This window comes from Oryctolagus cuniculus, chromosome 13, assembly GCF_964237555.1.
Source record: "Oryctolagus cuniculus chromosome 13, mOryCun1.1, whole genome shotgun sequence".
NCBI classification, from domain to species: domain Eukaryota; kingdom Metazoa; phylum Chordata; class Mammalia; order Lagomorpha; family Leporidae; genus Oryctolagus; species Oryctolagus cuniculus.
In genome coordinates this window covers 61861368-61882535 of record NC_091444.1, presented here as the reverse complement: position 1 = coordinate 61882535, position 21168 = coordinate 61861368, and the positions used below count along the sequence as shown (strand labels likewise).

The window sequence follows — 21168 nt, the reverse complement described above, 5'->3', positions numbered from 1 at the left end:
TGAAATCTCTTCTACTTTTACTCAACTCATTAAATTGGTTCCAACTCACTAAATTGATTTCCTGACCCTTTAATGTATAACCTGAAATTAGAAAGTAGGACTGTCTTTTGTGTGTATTTGTGTATATATAATCATATGTATCATTTACCTTGCTATGGAGAGTTTTTCCCTATTGTTTTAAAATCCATGAAACTTCTTTTCAACAATAATGTGGGGAGGGGTGGAGAACAATATTAACCTCTGAACTCACCGAGTACACAAACTTGGTAACCTGGGCAAACTGGTGAGAGACTGTGGAGAAACTTGAGACCACACTGAGGGCTGCATAAACTCTTTGTGTGGTCCCAGGGGTAAGCAGACAAATACCCACAGGGGCAAGATTTCATACATCAACTACCCTCAATCCCACTCAGCTGTGTGGAATTACTTCCCAACTGAATCAAAAAAAAAAAAAAAAAAGAGAGTGAGAGAGAGCGAGCAAGCGAGCGAGAGAACAATCTGGGTGAGTCAACTTTGGCACACCCTTAACCCTGAAGAACCAAACAGAGCTCTCTGGCCACACCCATCACAGCCTCTAAGGATCCATCAAAAGCAGACGGTCCACTTAATCTAGAGTCACAGTATAATGAGAAAAAAAACACCACAGTGAAGAAACCAAAGAATATCTCCAATATGACAAACAACAAATGGAAAAACCGAGGTAACAAGAACAAGGAAGACACTATGACGCCCCCAAATGAAATAGACACCCCAATTCAGGATTACGAAGATGATGAAATAGAAGAAATGCAAGAAGCAAGAAGTGGATCTCGAAAAATTGATAGGAACATTAAGAAGTTCTCAAAAAACAAATTCTTGAACTACAGAAATCCTTAATGGACAAGATAGAAAATCTCTTGTGCAAAAATGAAACATTAATGAGGAATCAAAATGAAGTGAAACAACTAGTAGAACATGAAACTGTGATAGTGATGAGAAATCATAATGAAATGAAGAATTCAATTGATCAAATGACAAACACATTAGAGAGCCTTAAAAACAGAATGAGTGAAGCAGAAGAGAGAATATCGGACTTAGAAGACAGAGAACAGGAAAGGATACAGTCAAACCAAAGAAAAGAAGAGGAAATTAGAAATCTAAAAAATTTTGTTGGGAATCTTCAGGATACTATTAAAAAAACCAACATTCGGGTTCTAGGAGTTCCTGAAGGCATGGAGAGGGAGAAAGGATTAGAAGGCCTTTTTAGTGAGATACTAGCAGAAAATTTCCCAGGTTTGGAGAAGGACAGAGACATCCTAGTACAGGAAGCTCATAGAACCCCTAATAAACATGACCAAAAAAGATCCTCATCACGTCACATTGTAATCAAACTCAACACAGTGAAACATAAAGAAAAGATCCTAAAATGTGCAAGAGAGAAACATCAGATTACTCTCAGAGGATCTCCAATCAGACTCACAGCTGACTTCTCATCAGAAACCCTACAAGCTAGGAGGGAATGGTGAGATATAGCCCAGGTACTAAGAGAGAAAAACTGCCAGCCCAGAATATTATACCCTGCAAAGCTCTCATTTGTGAATGAAGGTGAAATGAAGACCTTTCACAGCAAACAGAAATTGAAAGAATTTGTCGCCACTCGTCCAGCCCAGCAAAAGATGCTTAAAGATGTGTTACACACGGAAACACAGAAACATGGTCATCAATATGAAAGAAGGTAAAGGAAGGAAACCTCACAGCAAAAGATCACAGGAAGTTCAAAGCATATATAGAAGATATCTTTGGAAAATGGAAGGGCAAAGTTACTACTTATCAATAGTCACATTGAACGTTAATGGCTTGAACTGTTCAGTTAAAGACACCGATTGGCTGACTGGGTTAAGGAACAAAACCCATCTATTTGCTGCTTACAAGAAACACATCTTTCCAACAAAGATGCATACAGACTGAAAGTGAAAGGCTGGAAAAAGATATACCATGCCAACAGAAATGAAAAAAGAGCAGGTGTAGCCATCTTAATATCAGACAACATAAACTTTACCACAAAAACTGTTAAGAGAGACAAAGAGGGGGCACTATATAATGATTAAGGGATCAATTCAACAGGAAGATATAACGATTATCAATGTATATGCAACTAATTACAGGGCACTGCTTTTTTTAAAAAATTTGTAAAGGGACTTAAAGGGAGACTTAGACCCTAATACAATAGTACTGGGGGACTTCAATACTCCACTCTCAGAAATAGGCAGATCAACCGGACAGAAGATCAACAAGGAGACAGATTTAAATGACACTATAGCCCAAATGGATCTAACAGATATCTACAGAACTTTTCATCCTACACATAAAGCATTTACATTCTTCTCAGCAGTACATGGAACCTTCTCTAGGAGTGACCACATACTAGGCCATAAAGCAAGTCTCAGCAAATTCAAAAGAATTAGAATCATACCATGCAGCTTTTTAGACCATAGAGGAATGAAGTTGGAAATTAGCAACTCAGGAATCCCTAGAGCATATGCAAACGCATGAAGATTGAACAACATGCTCCTGAATGAACAACGGGTCATAGAAGAAGTCAAAAGAGAAATCAGAAACTTTCTGGAAGTAAATGAGGATAACAGCACAACATACCAAAACTTATGGGATACAGCAAAAGCAGTGTTAAGAGGAAAGTTTATATCAATAGGTGACTACATCAAGAAATTGGAAAGGCACCAAATAGATGAGCTTTCAATGCATCTCAAGGATCTAGAAAATCTGCAGCAAACCATACCCAAATCTAGTAAGAGAAGAGAAATAATTAAAATCAGAGAAGAAATCAACAGGATTGAATCCAAAAAAACATTACAAAAAACCAGCCAAAGGAGGAGCTGGTTTTGTGAAAAAATAAACAAAATTGACACGCCATTGGCTCAACTAACTAAAAAAAGAAAAGACCCAAATTAATAAAATCAGAGATGAAAAAGGAAATGTAACAACATAAACCACAGAAATAAAAAGAATCATCAGAAATTACTACAAGGACTTGTATGCCAGCAAACAGGGAAACCTATCAGAAACGGATAGATCCTGGACACATACAACCTACCTAAATTGAACCAGGAAGACATAGAAAACCTAAACAAACCCATAACTGAGGTAGAAATTGAAACAGTAATAAAGGCCCTCCCAACAAAGAAAAGCCCAGGACCAGATGGATTCATTGCTGAATTCTACCAGACATTTAATGAAGAACTAACTCCATTTTTCTCAAACTATTGAAAACAATCGAAAAACAGGGAATCCTCCCAAATTCTTTCTATGAAGCCAGCATCACCTTAATTCCTAAGCCGGAAAAAGATGCAGCATTGAAAGAGAATTACAGACCAATATCCCTGATGAACAAAGAGGCAAAAATCCTCAATAAAATTCTGGCCAATAGAATGCAACAACACATCAGAAAGATCATCCACTCAGACCAAATGGGATTTATCCCTGGTATGCAGGGATGGTTCAGTGTGTGCAAAACAATCAATGTGATACACCACATTAACAGACTGCAGAAGAAAAACCATATGATTATCTCAGTAGACACAGAGAAGGCATTGATAAAATACAACACCCTTTCATGATGAAAACTCTAAGCAAACTGGGTATGGAAGGAACATTCCTCAATACAATCAAAGCAATCTATGAAAAACCCACGGCCAACATCCTATTGAATGGGGAAAAGTTGGAAGCATTTCCACTGAGATCTGGTACCAGACAGGGATGCCCACTCTCACCACTGCTATTCAATATAGTTCTGGAAGTTCTAGCCAGAGCTATTAGGCAAGAAAAAGAAATTAAAGGGATACAAATTGGGAAGGAAGAACTCAAACTATCTCTCTTTGCAGATGATATGATTCTTTATTTAGGGGATCCAAAGAACTCTACTAAGAGACTATTGGAACTCATAGAAGAGTTTGGCAAAGTAGCAGGATATAAAATCAATGCACATAAATCAACAGCCTTTGTATACACAGGCAAAGCCATGGCTGAGGAAGAACTTCTAAGATCAATCCCATTCACAATAGCTACAAAAACAATCAAATACCTTGGAATAAACTTAACCAAGGACGTTAAAGATCTCCATGATGAGAATTACAAAATCTTAAAGAAAGAAATGGAAGAGGACACCAAAAAATCTTCCATGCTCATGTATTGGAAGAATCAATATCATCAAAATGTCCATTCTCCCAAAAGCAATTTATACATTCAATGCAATACCAATCAAGATACCGAAGACCTTCTTCTCAGATCTGGAAAAATGATGCTGAATTTCATATGGAGACACAGGAGACCTCGAATAGCTAAAGCAATCTTGTACATCAAAAACAAAGCCGGAGGCATCACAGTACCAGATTTCAGGAAATACTACAGGGCAGTTGTTATCAAAACAGCATGGTACTGGTACAGAAACAGAAGGATAGACCAATGGAACAGAATAGAAACACCAGAAATCAATCCAAACATCTACAGCCAACTTATATTTGATCAAGGATCCAAAACCAATCCCTGGAGTAAGGACAGTCTATTCAATAAATGGTGCTGGGAAAATTGGAAGTCCACGTGCAGAATCATGAAGCAAGACCCCTACCTTTCACCTTACACAAAAATTCACTCAACATGGATCAAAGACTTAAATCTACGACCCGACACCATCAAATTATTAGAGAGCATTGGAAAAACCCTGCAAGATATAGGTACCAGCAAAGACTTCTTGGAAAAGACCCCAGAAGCACAGGCAGTCAAAGCCAAAATTAACATTTGGGATTGCATCAAATTGAGAAGTTTCTGTTCTTCAAAAGAAACAGTCAGAAAAGTGAAGAGGCAACCAACAGAATGGGAAAAAATGTTCACAAACCATGTAACAGATAAAGGGTTGATAACCAGAATCTACAAAAAATCAAGAAACTCCACAACATCAAAACAAACAACCCACTAAAGAGATGGGCCAAGGACCTCAATAGACATTTTTCAAAAGAGGAAATCCAAAGGGCTAACATACACATGGAAAAATGTTCAAGATCACTAGCAATCAGGGAAATGCAAATCAAAACCACAATGAGGTTTCACCTCACCCCGGTTAGAATGGCTCACATTCAGAAATCTACCAACAATAGATGCTGGAGAGGATGTGGGGGAAAAGGGACACTAACCCACTGTTGGTGGGAATGCAAACTGATTAAGCCACTATGGAAGTCAGTCTGGAGATTCCTCAGAAACCTGAATATAACCCTACCATTCAACCCAGCCATCCCATTCCTTGCAATATACCCATAGGAAATTAAATTGGCAAACAAAAAGCTGTCTGCACCTTAATGTTTATTGCAGCTCAATTCACAATAGCTAAGACCTGGAGTCATCCTAAATGTCCATCAACAGTAGATTGGATAAAGAAATTATGGGACATGTACCCTGTAGAATACTATACAGCAGTCAAAAACAACGAAACCCAGTCATTTGCAATAAGATGGAGGAATCTGGAAAACATGATGCTGAGTGAAATAAGCCAGTCCCAAAGGGACAAATATCATATGTTCTCCCTGATCAATGGCAACTAACTGTGCACCTAAAAGGAAACATGTTGAAGTGAAGTAGACATTATGAGAAACAATGACTTGATAAGCCCTTGTTCTGACTGTCAAGGAACAACTTACTACTTTATTCCTTTTAGTATTTTTTTGTTTTCCTTAATACTATTGTTTGAACTGTGTAATTAACACAAAATTATTCTTAGGTGTTTAAATTTTAACTGAAAAGTGATCCCTGTTAGGAATTTGAAAAACATTATGCTGGGTGAAATAAGCCAGTCCCAAACGGACAAATATCATATGCCCTCCCTGATCAGTGACAACTAACCAAGTGCCAGAAAGGAAACCTGTTGAAGTGAAACGAACACTGTGCAAAACAGTGACTTGATCAGCCCTTGCCCTTACTGTTGATGAGCAACTTAATACATTATCCCTCTTAGTATTTTTGTTTGTTTGTTCTATTAATACTTGTGGTTGAATACTGTAATCAATACACAGTTATTCTTAAGTGTTGAAACTTAACTGAAAAGTGATCCCTGTTAAATATAAGAGTGGGAATAACAGAGGTAGAGATGTGAAATTTGGGACATGCTGAAGCTGACTTGCCCCAAACAGTAGAGTAAGAATCATACCAGGGGATTCCAATTCAATCCCATCAAGGTGGCATGTACCAATGCCATCTCACTAGTCAAAGTGATCAATTTCTGCTCACAATTGATCATAATGATAGGACTAAGAGCCAGAGGGATCACATAAACAAGACTAGTGTCTGCAAATACTAACTGATAGAATAAAAAAGGGAGAGAGAGATCCAACATGGGAAGCGAGATACACAGCAGACTCATAGAATGGCAGATGTCCTAAACAGCACTCTGGCCTCAGAATCAGCCCTTAAGGCATTCGGATATGGCTGAAGAGCCCATGAGAGCATTTCAGGCATGGAAAGCCAAGACACTCTGGAAAAAAAATGACCTAAATGAAAGATCTCTGTGAGTGAGATCCCAGTGGAAAGAACAGGTCATCAGAGAAGGAGGTACCTTTCTCTGAAGGGAGGAGAGAACTTCCACTCTGACTATGACCTTGCCTAAATATGATCAGAGTCAGTGAACTCAAAAGGCTTCCATAGCCTTGGAAACTCATGACAAGAGCATAGGGTGATTACTGATGCCATAAACAAGAGTGTCCATTTGTTAAGTCAACAACAGGAGTCACTGTGCACTTATTCCTCATGTAGGATCTCTGTCCTTAATGTGTTGTACATTGTGATTTAATGCTATAACTAGTACTCAAAGAGTATTTTTCACTTTGTGTTTCTATGCGGGTGCAAACTGTTGAAATCTTTACTTAATATATGCCAAACTGATCTTTTGTATATAAAGAGAATTGAAAATGAATCTTCATGTGAATGGAAGGGGAGAGAGAGCGGGAAAGGGGAGGGTTGCGGGTGGGAGGGAAGTTATGGAAGTTATGGAGGGGAAGCCATTGTAATCCATAAGCTGTACTTTGAAAATTTATATTCATACAATAAAAGTTAAAAAAAAAGATTAACCTCTGAATTTAACATGCACATATTAGATTTTCACTGCAATTTTAATCTATAGCTGGGCCTGGTTTATGCATTGTCATATGCTAATCTATGTAATATAGCCAGATTGTATACTCAGATTTTGTTGTGTATTTATAAATTAGCATCCATGAACAAATCGCATAATCATTTTTCAAGTACAGAAAAGGTTGACGTGAGATCAGTATGGAAGAATTTTAAGTAAGTTATTAAAATAATTTATCTTCTCTTAAATTGGTAAAAATGCTTTAAAATTACAGTAACAATATTCTTTATATCTGTATATTTTGAAGCTTTTCTCTGAATTTCAAAATGTTTTAGTTGCCAATTTGTAGTTAATTTGCAAAAACATATTTTTTGTTAAAAGTAATAATACAATATTGATAATTGTGACAGTAGGAAAAAACAAGTAGATAAGAGTAGATAAGCATTCACTTGTATGAACTTGAAATGGATGATTTTATTTTGTTCAGCTTACTTCATGTCTTGATTATAAGAAATTTGTAGTTATTGGTAAATGAAACTTTGTGTTTCACAAGTTGTTTGAACCTTTTTGTTTTCCATGTGATAAACATAAGTTACATACAGAAGGTACATTAGATTATAGAAGAAGAACCGTTATCTTTGACACTGATTTTGTCATTAATGGACTGTGTGATCCTGGGCAAACCATTCTCTGTTTTATGCTCTTTGAGACATAATACTTTTAAAATTGAGTACCTGAACTTTTTGCTAACTACCATGGATTCTTTGGAATGAAATAAAAACTATATTGGTTAAATAAAATAATGTTGAAATAATAATCATTCTGCATACCTTAAGGAATCAAATCTTTTTTTAACTTTTATTTAATGAATATAAATTTCCAAAGTACAGCTTATGGATTACAATGGCTTCCCCCCCCATAACGTCCCTCCCACCTGCAACCCTCCCCTTTCCCACTCCGTCTCCCCTTCCATTCACATCAAGATTCATTTTCGTTTCTCTTTATATACAGAAGATCAGTTTGGCATACATTAAGTAAAGATTTCAACAGTTTGCTCCCACACAGAAACATAAAGTGAAAAATAATAGATGATTTTTTAAATGATGATGAAATCAGATCAGACCTATTGTCATGTTTAATCCCAGTGAGAGTCAAGTTGCGAATTGATAATTTCTTTTTTTTTTTTACTGAAGATCAGTTTAGTATATATTAAGTAAAGATTTCAACAGTTTGCACCCCCATAGAAACACAAAGTGAAATATACTGTTTGAGTACTTGTTATAGCATTAAATCTCAATGTACAGCACATTAAGGACAGAGATCCTACATGAGGAGTAAGTGCACAGTGACTCCTGTTGTTGACTTTACAAATTGACACTCCTGTTTATGGCATCAGTAATCTCCCTATGCTCTTGTCATGAGTTTCCAAGGCTATGGAAGCCTTTTGAGTTCTCTGACTCTTATCTTGTTTAGACAAGGTCACAGTCAAAGTGGAGGTTCTCTCCTCCCTTCAGAGAAAGGTACCTCCTTCTTTGAAGACCTGTTCTTTCCACTGGGATCTCACTCACAGAGATCTTTCATTTAGGTTTTTTTTTTTTTTTTTTGCCAGAGGGTCTTGGCTTTCCATGCCTGAAATACTCTCATGGGCTTTTCAGCATGATCTGAATGCCTTTAGGGCTGAGGAATCAAATCTTAATCTGTGTTTTCATATGCTAATCCTTATGATTCAAAAGTGAAGCATTACTGTTTATGTTAATATTTAATTTCTGGATTTGAAATACTAACTTAAAGGGAAATAAGCCCACACTCAAATAGTGTGTTTTTAGTACAATCTTTAATCAGTGTTCGATTAAATATATAATAAATATAGATATATTTGGATATTCATATACATATTAGAGGTACATATTTAAATGTTTATAAAATAAGGATGGTGACATTTACATTGTTTTAACACTAAAAATAGAATTAAAAGTACCTGAATTATAAGGAAGATTAGATTTAGACTACATATGAAGAAGATTTTCTTCAAAATAATTATAATTCTGCACTAGATTTGCAAGGAAAGGTTATGAAATGACATGAAGATGTATAAGATAGACGAACTTATGATGGAGAAGGATTACCTATGAACTCCTTTAAACAAATAGGTTGCTAAATGAATACTCACAGATAAGTCAAAACATGAAGAAGATACAAAGAGACTCCTGGCTGACCTACTCAATCCCTCTCCCTCATCTATTCCCTCTTTACCAGTATACCATTGTTATTTGTCATTTAGCTCAAATTTCAAGAATATATGTGCCTTGAGAGCAGGGAGTCTTAATTTCTATTTTCTTGGTATCTAGCATAAATGAAATGCTCAATAAATATGTGCTGATTCATTAATGTAGAAGATTAAATTGCTTACCTTTTCATCATGAGGAGGTTCCAGGAAGGAATTAATGCTGAATATTATAACATGTCCTTCTGTATAAAAATTAAATTAAACATTAGAATCTTTAATGCCATGTTGACCAAATAGGTACTACTCCTAATGTTAAGTAATTTTGAATGAGGTGCTTATATTGATAAATAAAATAGAATCTGTGAAAAAAATGAAAGAAGAATTTTCATACAAACTCTTCTAGGTAATAATTTTTTTCTGGGTGAATTAGTTATAATGATTTTGCCTTATCCAGTCATAATGAAAATTCTTCTGGAGATCAGGGTGGATAATAGGACTGAATATAGCACTACCAAATAGAATCCTAACTGTTACAGAGATATTCATCCTACAAACCAAGTGAGGTGCATTTTAAAAAGATACAGAAATGCCATAACTACATCTAGACCTATAGTACCCAAACAAGGATAAAGAAAAAAGTCTTGAAAGAAACCAGACAGAAAGAAAGTTGAGAATTTAATCAAACGACTTCTCAGAAACACTGTTAGCAAGAAAAGTGTGGTATGAAATATTTAATGTGTTGTGAGAATAAAAACCACCAACCTAGAATTCTGTACCCTTCAACAGTGAAGAAGGAATACTTTCTCAGATAAACAAAAATGAGAGAATTTCTCACTAGTAGACCTGTCCTGCAAAAAATATTAAGACAATTTCTTCAAAGAAAAGGAAAATGAGTTAGTCAGAAATTCATATTTACATAAAGAAACAATATTAGACAAAGAATAAGTAAAGTTAAAATGACAAGTATTATCTTTCTTATTATTTACAGATAATAGTTGATACAAAATTATAATAGCAACAATATATTTGATTATTTTAATGCTTGAAATGAATGACGGTGTTATAAAAGTTAGGAGAGAATATTTAGGAATACTTTGGTATTACAAAGTACTTTTAATACTCCTGAAGTGATATTGTGTTATTTGAAAATGGGCATGTGCAAGGACATGGTCTCCTGGTGTCAGTTTCATTTTCCTTTGAAATTTCTGCCTTGCACACAGCAATGACAACCCAAGTACATGTAATTGGCAATGGAAGAAGAGGACATATACTGGCCTGGAAACTTACACAGTCCCATCGTGTTAAACAAGTGTTGGTTGACCCAGGAAATGTAGAACTCCTCCAAGGAGAAGAGGTGTCTTGTCTGTGTTTCACTGAAGGGAGGACTGTGGACCCTATGCCTCCAGGACAGGGACAAGTGATTATTGGAGGGAGATCATGGAGGGAGATCATAGCCCCAACACAGGGGAAAGGAAGCCTATTGTCCAGCACCTCAGGTTTCTAAGGATTTGTTACTAAGAATTAAAAACACTGTTCTTCAGAGGACAGTAGATGTTAGTCCATCTATGCCAGTCTAACTATACCAATGGTCTAAATAGTACCAATGAAAAGACAGAGATTGTCAGAGTAGATCTCAAAATATAACCCAAGCATGTTATCTATAAGAAGTCCACTTTAAATACAGGCACGTATAGATTAAAAGTAAAGGAAAACATCTCTCTCCATCTCTGTCTGTTTCGGCTTCTCTGTAACTCTTGTAAATATATGATAGTACTGAATGAAAGACTCAAACAATTGGTAGTACAATATAGGGTGTTGAGGTTTTTACAAAATAAATTTTGAAAAGAGAAAAATGTTCATAAAAGTTATGATGGAAGTATTAATATACTAGCAGATCTACTCTGGATGTACAGCTCACAAATTACATCAGCAAACAAGTGAAGGGGTACATGTGGAGAAGAGAGAAAATTACAGTGGGCTAAGCTTTCTGCCTTAACTGAAAAGATGCTGATTCATTCAGATTTAAAAAAAAAACCTAAACACTGGTGAAATTAGAAACTGTCTTACACATGTATGTGCACCTGCATGTATATATACACAAAATTTTTAATTCACAATATAGAAGAAGAAAAATAGGAAGAACAAAAAACAGTATTAAATGAAAGAGTTAAGATCAATTATATTAATTATAGCAAAATATACCCCTCCATGAAGAAAAAATTTCCTCTCTAATATTTGTCACCATTCCCTTTAATAATTATTACTATCCCTTTAATAATTATTATTAACTTTCAATGTTCAAAGTTAAAACTCTGTATTCTCAATAAAGTAAGGTATGAGGATGGGTAGCCATGTATTTATATATAAGACAGAAGAGACAGAAAGCCTTGCTCTAAATAAGGAGGTAGGAATGCCAATAGGTTCTCCCAACATTCATGTATTCTATTTATTCAGCAAGCTACCCATGACATTCTCTCCTGGTTAAGCATACATCTTAGATTTTCTCTCGTCTCAATAAAGATTATGTATTTATAACCATTTTATGTCATTTAGGTTGTTACAATGCCTGTGGCTAAATATAAGAGTAACAACTTACCCATATTTCCAGTCAGTAGCATCCTGGCGCATGAATCAGTATACAGTGATGCCAGAGGAATGGCAGAATGTTTTGTGAAAGGTAGCGTATCTTTTATTAGCCTTCCCTAAATAGAGGACAATGCAAATGAAGTTTTTTTGTGTGATAATAAATCTATAAAGCCTTAATACTGAAATTGAATTGCTCTATAAATATTATATCCCAAGAATTATCTCAAGTTCTGAAACATGATTCTCTTCTTTGTAATAAAAATATTTTGCAGCTATCAATAGGGATTGACTCCTGAGATTGAATAATCTAAAGGTATAGATAACTATTAATTATAAACATCTAAACTCTATTATAGATTATACTTCAGATTGCCTTTTGCACATGACTCTTCATATATTTCTTCAGAATACATATTCTTCTCTTAAACATTCTTCTCAGGTTAAAGAGATCTCAGTTGTTTTCAACAATAATATTTGCCTTTTCATAAGCTTCTATCTTGAATATTGGGGCAAGATAAGGGATTGCAAAAGATTCAAATTCATATTTTTTCCCAGCACGTCGTGTAACTCAGCACAAGGAACGACTTTCACATATTTTATCTAGCTTGGGTAGTAATATCAAGTTTGAGAAAAAATATTTTTAATCTTCTCCTCATTTCCTGAGAGTTTATTGTCTCTCTGAAGATTTTATTGTCATCATCCCCAGCCTATTCGAGATACTTTCCTTCATAATCTTATGAATTCCTTATTCAAACTGTGCCCAGCCTCCTCCCCAAGTCAATTTTTCATTGTAAATTGTTTAAGTACATTTAATAAAATCGAATACCATCTTCCAATAATTTAGAGAACTAAAAATATAATGGATCTGGCAAATCTTTAGTATTTTTATCTTTTTCTGCTCTAGTACATCATTAATATCCTTTAATATTATTTAAATATTTGATAAAGTATTTAGTGGCATATATTCACAGCTCAAAAGAAAGATTTGAAATAGCTTAGTTAGCACTTTTGTCAGTTTTTTTCTCTTGAGTTATGAAATTGGCTGAGTGAAAGTTTGAGTAGCATTATTAGTGATGCAGTTTGTGAGGCCAACAAGTTGGCTAGAAGATTGAAAAATATTAGAATTAATGCCATTGGAAGAAGGCTAAGATTCATCTAATTTTCTTTTTAATCTTTTTCATTCTTTCCTATTTCAGAAAATATCAGGCTCTGTCACCTTCATAGTCCACAAGCGGAGGTGTCCATCTTCATGAGCAGTGGCAAGGATGGGTGGCTGAGATTCTATTAAGTTGGCAGCTCCGAAATGTTTTTTGTCCACTGCATGTGTCTCTCTCACTGTAACATCTGTATGTTCACCTATCAGAAAAATTAATGAGGTTTTACAATATTTAGAATTCCAAATTTTATGCGGGGAAAAAATAGCAAAAACACAAACATATTGTTCCTTTATTTTTTTTTAAACACCAGAGAACTTCAAATAGTAAAGAGAAAAAAAATTTTTTCTAATGGCATTCTGGGTCATTTGAAATTTCTAAAAGGCATATTTTTATTATATTATAAAAGCTGCCATATTATACATTATAACTAAAGCCTACATATATCCAGTATGTCTTTCACATCCAGAATGACTTATAAAACAGTATAAGTTTTAGGAAAATGGACTGGAGAGTAAGACTCTCAGTGATATTTGGATTTTTTAACACCCAGAATTAGTATTTAAAAAGGCATCATCAAAATAGAAATGCTACCTTTTGGACAATAGAATCTATAGCATCTCAACACTTTGTTTTAAAAACAGCATATAAGTATATTCATTAAGAATATTCTATCACCTAAACCCCCATTGCAAAAGAGTTGTTTTATTGTAGAGAGGTGATTTCACACTGACCTTTAACATCACCATCATGTATACTTTGTCTGCTTCCCTGAATTAGGAGAGAAGAAAAATATTTCTGACATTATAATGAGATATACTGGATGACTAGATTCTCATGATGGTTGAATTTGTATTATTTTTAACATTTTTTACAATGTACTCTTTGAAAAAAAGTGTATTGGAGGGATTTTCAGTTTCATAAATAGGGAGTCCATAATAATACTTTCTTAGTGACTCAGAAGTATCATCATAATTAGAATAATTCAATGCCTAACTCATGTCCAGTTCTTGGTGTATATTATCTGTAATTCTATTAACACACAGGCAACTTTTTCTTTTTTATTTCTTTTTATGATGAGGAAACAAACAGATTTAGTGGCATCTTGGAAGCTAATCAGGTAATAAATGGATGACTTGAATTCATGTACAAATCTGTCTGGCTTTTATATCCATAAAATGTTATTCTTCCACCATGCTAGTGGTTTAAAATTATTTTGCTGTGAAAACTTTCCTTGAAACAAAATCTTAACTAGAAATTTAATTTGTAAAAATACACAAAATTAGAACTGAGAGGATAATCTGAAAACTCCACTACATAATGGATTATAATATAACTACATGGCCTGCTATCTTTTCTCCCTGGGAAATAGGATAACAGTTTTTAGCCAAGGCGACAGTTGAAAATTATTTGATGAATATAAAATAAGAGGAATAATTTATTCTCTTTGTGATCATGTATACATGATTCATGGATGTAAAAGCCTTGAAAAAAAATTGAAAATAGTGAAGAAAACAATTTAGACACTAATTTTTAAAGAAAACAAAAAGGTCTTAGGTACATGAGTTTTCTATCCTTACCTTCCACCAAATGAGGGGCTCAGATGCTCAATATCACTAATTTTTAATGTCGATGTATTTATTTATATTTTTTGAAAGGCAGAGTGACAGAGAGAGAGAAAGAGAGAGGGGGAGAGGGAGATCATCCTTCCGTTGATTCACTCTCCTTGTGCCTGCAACAGCCAGGGCTGAGCCAGGCCAAAGCCAAGGGCCAGAAACTCCATCTGTGTCTCCCAAATGGGTGGCAGGGACCTAAGCAGTGGATTACTTAGTGGTTACTTGCTGTCCCTGATGGTGTGTATTAGCAGGAAGCTGGATTAAAAGCAGAGGCAGTACTAATCCCAAGCACTCCAGTATGGGATATAGGCATCCCATGCTGTGGCTTAACTCACAACCCCACAATGTCACTATTTTTGAGCAATCCTTGTGACAGGAAGACACTGTTTCTGTTCTTACCTTACAACTCTGTGGACTCTTGCTAGAGTCACACTGGCTTGAGGAACCAATGGAATCTTGACTTGATCTACAGGGGAAGGAGGAGATCCACAGAGAAGAGTTTACAGTCACACTCAGAGGGTGCTTTTTACTTCAAATTCAGACGACTGCTACCTTCTTCATGGGTGGATTCTGAGCCACTCATAAAACAAATCACATCCTAAATTTTGTGTAGCGAACATTCATCGGTGTAGTATTGAGGAACCTCAGCAATTAAGATTTACTGCTACCTGGGTCTGAAAAATATGGACAAGTCTGGCTTGTTCCACTACCAAGGCAAGATTTAGTCCTGGGGAATCTGACACTCAAAAGGTGGGGATATGTAGATGGGGACTGACAAGGCTGAAAAGCTACTGTAGCACTTAGTTATGGCCTGATCCTGCCTCTGCCATGCTCTGCTTTTTTTTTTTTTTTTTTTTTTTGACAGGCAGAGTGGACAGTGATAGAGAGAGACAGAGAGAAAGGTCTTCCTTTTGCCGTTGGTTCACCCTCCAATGGCCACCGCGGCTGGCGCGCTGCGGCCGGTGCACCACGCTGATCCGATGGCAGGAGCCAGGAGCCAGGTGCTTTTCCTGGTCTCCCATGGGGTGCAGGGCCCAAGCACCTGGGCCATCCTCCACTGCACTCCCTGGCCACAGCAGAGAGCTGGCCTGGAAGAGGGGCAACTGGGACAGAATCCGGCGCCCCGAGCGGGACTAGAACCCGGTGTGCCGGCGCTGCTAGGCGGAGGATTAGCCTAGTGAGCCGCGGCGCCGGCCCTATGCTCTGCTTTTAATGGGCTAAGGGACTTAGGATGATGGCATGCGTGTACACATAATGAGTCCTCCAGTGTTCTCAGAATACTTCTGACGAAATTTCCAGCTGACATGTAGGGGAGGTGTTCTATTCCAGCTCACCAATGGGCAATTCCAGACTAGTACAGACCTTTTGCATTTCTCTCCAAAGATGTGTTTAACACTGTGTACTACCTGAAAAATCAGAGTTCTCAAGCAAATATAAATAGAAAAAGTGCTTTTTATTAAGAATTCATTGTTTTAAAAAGCATTTAGAAATATTTATTTATGAGACAGAAGCAAGTACTGATCTACTGATTCACTCAATGCCTGTAACAGCTGGCAGTCAGTCCTCTGTTCTCTAAATGAATGGATGGGGCTTGCTCAGTTATAGTGGCTGGTGTTTGAAATCTCCCGTCTGACTTTCTACATTTGCCCCGCAAGTCCTTCCTTTTCCTGGCATCAGTGCTCATAGCATTACATTTTGACCAAAAGTGTGGTCACATGAGCATTTTCCATTTCTGCCACTGTGATAAAATGAGCCGTGAAGCTGCCAGGGTAAAGGGAACCCACAGCCCATTAGATCCCTGATGACCAGCATTTCTACGTACAAATAGTAACAGGAAAGAAAGTCAAATCCAAGAAGTCAACTGAACTCCAGTTGTTTCTTCATTAGTGCAGTCATGAAAAGAACTCTTTTGTCACTCACATAGTCCTAGACAGTATTACTTGATCAGACAGTTTTGAATTACCTTTCACATTCAGGTGTACGAAAGAGGAACAGTATATCATTTATTCTTAAGTGTTTGGGATCCACGTTACTGTCCACAATGAAGGAATCTTCAGGTCGGTACCTTGAAATAAGTACACATTTACATGCTAAACATTCAAAAATTAAGTAATGTTGTATTTACAACATGGATCCCCTGCAGAGTTAATCAGCTTCTAAATTGTTACTGAATATGCAAAGAAAACCCAAAGGTGTAGAATTTGAACATATCCTCTTTAATAAGCCTCTGCTTACTCTTAAGGTGGTCACTTAGTGATTTAAAAGTCTTTTAATTCAGTGAACTGGTTCAGTCTTCCTACCTATAGCTCACAGAGTGAGTTTATTTAATCCTGTGGAGAAATTCCTGGGATGTTTCATACATTTTCGAGAATATAATTCTACTCTTTGAATAAGCAGAGTGAAAATTTTGAATAAAATATAGCTATTACCCTCAAGGAACTTATGATGGAGTAGAGAAGAATAGGGCATTCAGTGAGAGCTGTGCTCTGCCTGATCAAGTCTCCTGTTGACCTGTATTGCAAGGAACCATAAACCTCCCTAGGCAGTTTCTTGAGAAAAAGCAATAGTCTCTAACCACTCACACTGGCACTTCATGCTTGGTTCTTAAAGCCACATTTACCATTCGTTGTAGAAAATTGACCTGAGAGCAAAACACCCCTCTTTTCAGGGAAATTATTTCTGCTAAGTTGAGCTCATGAGTGAAAAAGTAGCCTGGAATGCACCAAGCTCAAAGGAGCAGCCCATAGGCTTGATGACATGTTGCACTCAAACTCCTTGGATTTTCTGTTATACAGATGACCTGAAGAGGGAAGTGAGCTATTAATTGTCAAGCAAATAATAAGTTTGGGACCAAAAATGCACGGGGGTGGAGGGTGTAGATCAGGAAGAGAAGGGTTCCTGACTGGTAATGGGATCTTAGGCAACGTTTCAGGTAGCCATAAGAATGACCTTCATCATGGATATGAAAACCTTTTTCCTATTAGAACCTTTAAAGCTTGTCCCAAATTACCTTAGACAATTTTGTACTAAATTCTATGTTTTTCAGAAATACTCCAGTGATTCTAAATTAATTTTTCTATATAATTAACTGTCTGTGTGAAAGGGATATTCTGTATGACACATTATAGTTACTTACTTTTCTCTGATTCAGTGTTGGATTTGCATGCACCCCTTGGCAAAATGCCTGGCATCCACAATTAGGATCAATACTCATTTTAGGCGATGACACTGATAATAGTCTTTTTAGAATACCTTCTTTCCCTTCTTAGTAATGAGATATAAGAAGCTGAAGCAGTGTAAAGACTGTATTACTAAGTGTGTGAGGAATTGTGCAGTGCAAGTAAATATCAGTATCAAGTGACAGGTGTGGAGTCTGCAAGAAAGGGCTATGGGCAAGAATGGAAGAGAAGTAACAGAAGGATGGTAGGAATTCTAGAAGTAGAGCCCAGGATAATATGGTGGAGGTGCAGAAGGAGGGTCTGCACAAAGAGCTGTTTCAGCTAAAGGCTCAAAAGAACTAAATCCAGAGTCCAAACATGAAAGAATTATTTTCTCTCAAATGTTGGCTGAAAGTAATGACTCAGACATGGATGGGAAAGGCACCTGGAGTAAAAGCAGACTACTGATATATAGGGTACTATAATAGAGAGGCAGAGCTTTCTTCTGTTCCTCCCTCTTCTTTTCCCTTGTCATTTCCAGCTGCCTCTTCTCACCTCCCTTGTACTTCTTCCCATTCCCTAAATGCTAAACTTGATTGTATTTTCATTTATGGGTAAGGTCCTTGGCCATATTTTACCCTGAAGGTAAGTTTTACAGACCATCCTTATGTACTGTGTCCACCTATGGCCCTTGCACCCATCCCAGTTACACAATGGGAGAGGGCTTATTATTTACAGTCCATCCATACAAATAATACAATACTACATTCATTCCTTTACAAACAGTAGAAAGAATATTTGGAAGTGACTGGCTAGGGAAGGGCAAAGACTTAGGATTTGGCGTGGAGAAAATCTAATCGGTTGAGAAATAGAATCGCATCTGCCACAATGGCCCTTATTAGCATCATTTATTGAACTGGATGCACCGGGCATGCTGAATGAGAAGGAAAGGCCACTGATGATGCCTCTCACCATTTGATTTCGGTGGCTAGAAGGATAGTGGTTGCACTGGAATGCAGAAAGAGGAAAAATGGGGGCTGGCACTCTGGTACAGCGGGTTAACGCCCTGGCCTGAGGCGCCGGCATCCCATGTAGGTGCCAGTTCTAGTCCCGGCTGCTCCTCTTCCAATCCAGCTCTTTGCTGTGGCCTGGGAAAGCAGTGGAAGATGGCCCAAGACCTTGGGTCCCTGCACCCGCATGGGAGACCCGGAGGAATCTCCTGGCTCCTTGTTTTGGATCGGCTCAGCTCCGGCTGTTGCGATCATCTGGGGAGTGAACCATCGGGCGGAAGACCTCTCTCTCTCTCTCTGCCTCTTCTCTCTCTGTGTAACTCTTTTAAATAAATAAATAAATCTAAAAAAAAAGAGGAAAAATGTAGGGGAGGTGTAGGTTGGGAAGACATCTTGGGCATATGGGGCTTTAAGGATCTTGCTGGAAATTCAGATGGAAATTTGTTAGTAGGCAATTGATATGCGTGTTTGAATCTCTGTGGAGATTAGTGTTTGAAATTATTTTGTATTTTAAATGTTTGTTGAGGTCATGAATTTGGACAAGATTATACATGAAAAGCATATACTAATGTGAAAATAAAGGTCTTTGGAATACCAGCACTTAAGGTGCTCCTTGTTCATATCATTCTGGAATTTAGACACTTAGAACACAGTCTCTTCATGAACATAATCTAATCTCCAGGAAAGCCTCCACTAGGAGGTGTCACCACTTTCATTTATTTCTTTCTCTCTCTTTTATTAGGAGTATTATACATTAAGTTGGGTCTTCCGCTGTGCAAATTTTATATTGTTTAGGGAAGACTTACACTTCTTTGACAGTAGCTGTTACAAAATTCCATAAGATGATCACACCATTTACAGTTCCAACAGCTATCAAATTATATCCTTCTACTTGTAACAAATTAACACAGTTGACTTCAGTACTAATGGCAGGGTTCTGAAGAAAGAAGAGAGTAGACAATGAGTGTCATGAGTACATTGTCTAATGACAGTACAGGTGCTGGGTCCACACTTTGTAATTTTCATTAAGTTGAAAATGTATTATTATGATGTTTTAAACACTAGAGCATGGAAATTGAGTAAAATCTATCTATTTTTCCTTGTCATTAAAACATTTTAACTTTCAGAATGCATTAAAATGAAAATAATCTCTGCTTTCTCTCCAACTTTATTTATTCTTTACCAATCATTAAATTACCTTTATATGTTTTCCTTTTATTCAAACTAATTGAAATAATATTCCTTAAAATATGTTTTATTATTTATTTTGAGAGAGAGAGGGAAAATCTCCTCAGTTAGGGCTGAGTCAGGCCATAGTCAGAATCTGGGAACTCAATCCTGGTCTTCCACAGCAGTGACAAGAACCAGTTTCTTGAGCTATCACCTTTTGACTCCCAAGGTCCATATCAGCAGGAAGCTGGAATTGGGACTGGAACCCAGACATTGTGATATGGGATGCAGGCATCCCACCTGGGATCTTGACTACTATGCGAAATGCCTACCTTGAAAGAATATTCTGTGTTAACTATTCCAACTTCCTGCCTTTTCTTTCCTTAGCAACTAGTTTCTGCTGCATACTACTCTTTGGAAGCTTTTTGTATGTAACATTAAGGACTCCTACTATCAGTTTCTATTTGATAACGTTTCAATTGTCTTGCCTAGGGTATTGGTTGGGTGTATAGTATGTTAAGTTCTTGGAAAATAAAGTCAAATAGGATATATGTGAATCAAGAAACTTTTTATAATTTAAAGATTCATATAGATGGTTAATTGCTGTATAATTTGAAAGTGCTATATCAAAGTCATGTAAAACACTTGATGGGAACATGGGAGAGGGACATCTATGCAAGTAAGATTAGAGGTCAGCCCCATTGCTGCTCTCAGTGATCCTTGCCCTCCTGAAACTCCCTCCTCTTCTGACATTCTTGACACCAGGCTCTCCTGGTTTTATTTATATCTCTATTATCCTTCCTTTGCTGCTTCCTGCTTGGTAATTTCTTATTCTGCCAACTTTTTAAATATTAATATCATTAGGCTTGAATTCCCCCTTATTTTTTTTCCAACTTTTTCTGGGCAACCTCATTCTCTTATGTTTTAGTAATAATGATCTCAGTGTTAATGGCCTAATAACATTCCTCCCTTCAGAAGTTTCAGGCTTGAAAATTTAATTAATTCTTAGAAATTTTACAGATAGCTCAAAGCAAATATGTCTAAACCATCATCTCTTGGAAGCATATTCCTGGAGCAGTCCTTGGTTCCTCTTGTAACTTCGTGGCATCATCAATAATCAGTTACAATCAGTTACTGCC

The 21168-nt window shown here is 36.7% G+C and overlaps 1 protein-coding gene across 17 annotated transcripts in view; it reads right to left on the bottom strand.

Annotated features, from left to right (window-relative positions):
* Positions 1-21168, bottom strand: part of LOC100345702 (WD repeat-containing protein 64) — a 172250-nt gene that overhangs the window by 24162 nt on the left and 126920 nt on the right. For all 17 annotated transcript variants that reach the window (XM_051820752.2, XM_051820748.2, XM_051820755.2 and 14 more), the window contains 7 exons: positions 19666-19796; positions 16655-16756; positions 15091-15157; positions 13810-13846; positions 13138-13277; positions 11932-12037; positions 9519-9577 (listed from right to left, as the gene is read on the bottom strand). In XM_051820752.2, coding sequence (XP_051676712.2) covers positions 9519-9577; positions 11932-12037; positions 13138-13277; positions 13810-13846; positions 15091-15157; positions 16655-16756; positions 19666-19796 — 642 coding nt within the window. The remainder of the gene's footprint in view (positions 1-9518; positions 9578-11931; positions 12038-13137; positions 13278-13809; positions 13847-15090; positions 15158-16654; positions 16757-19665; positions 19797-21168) is intronic.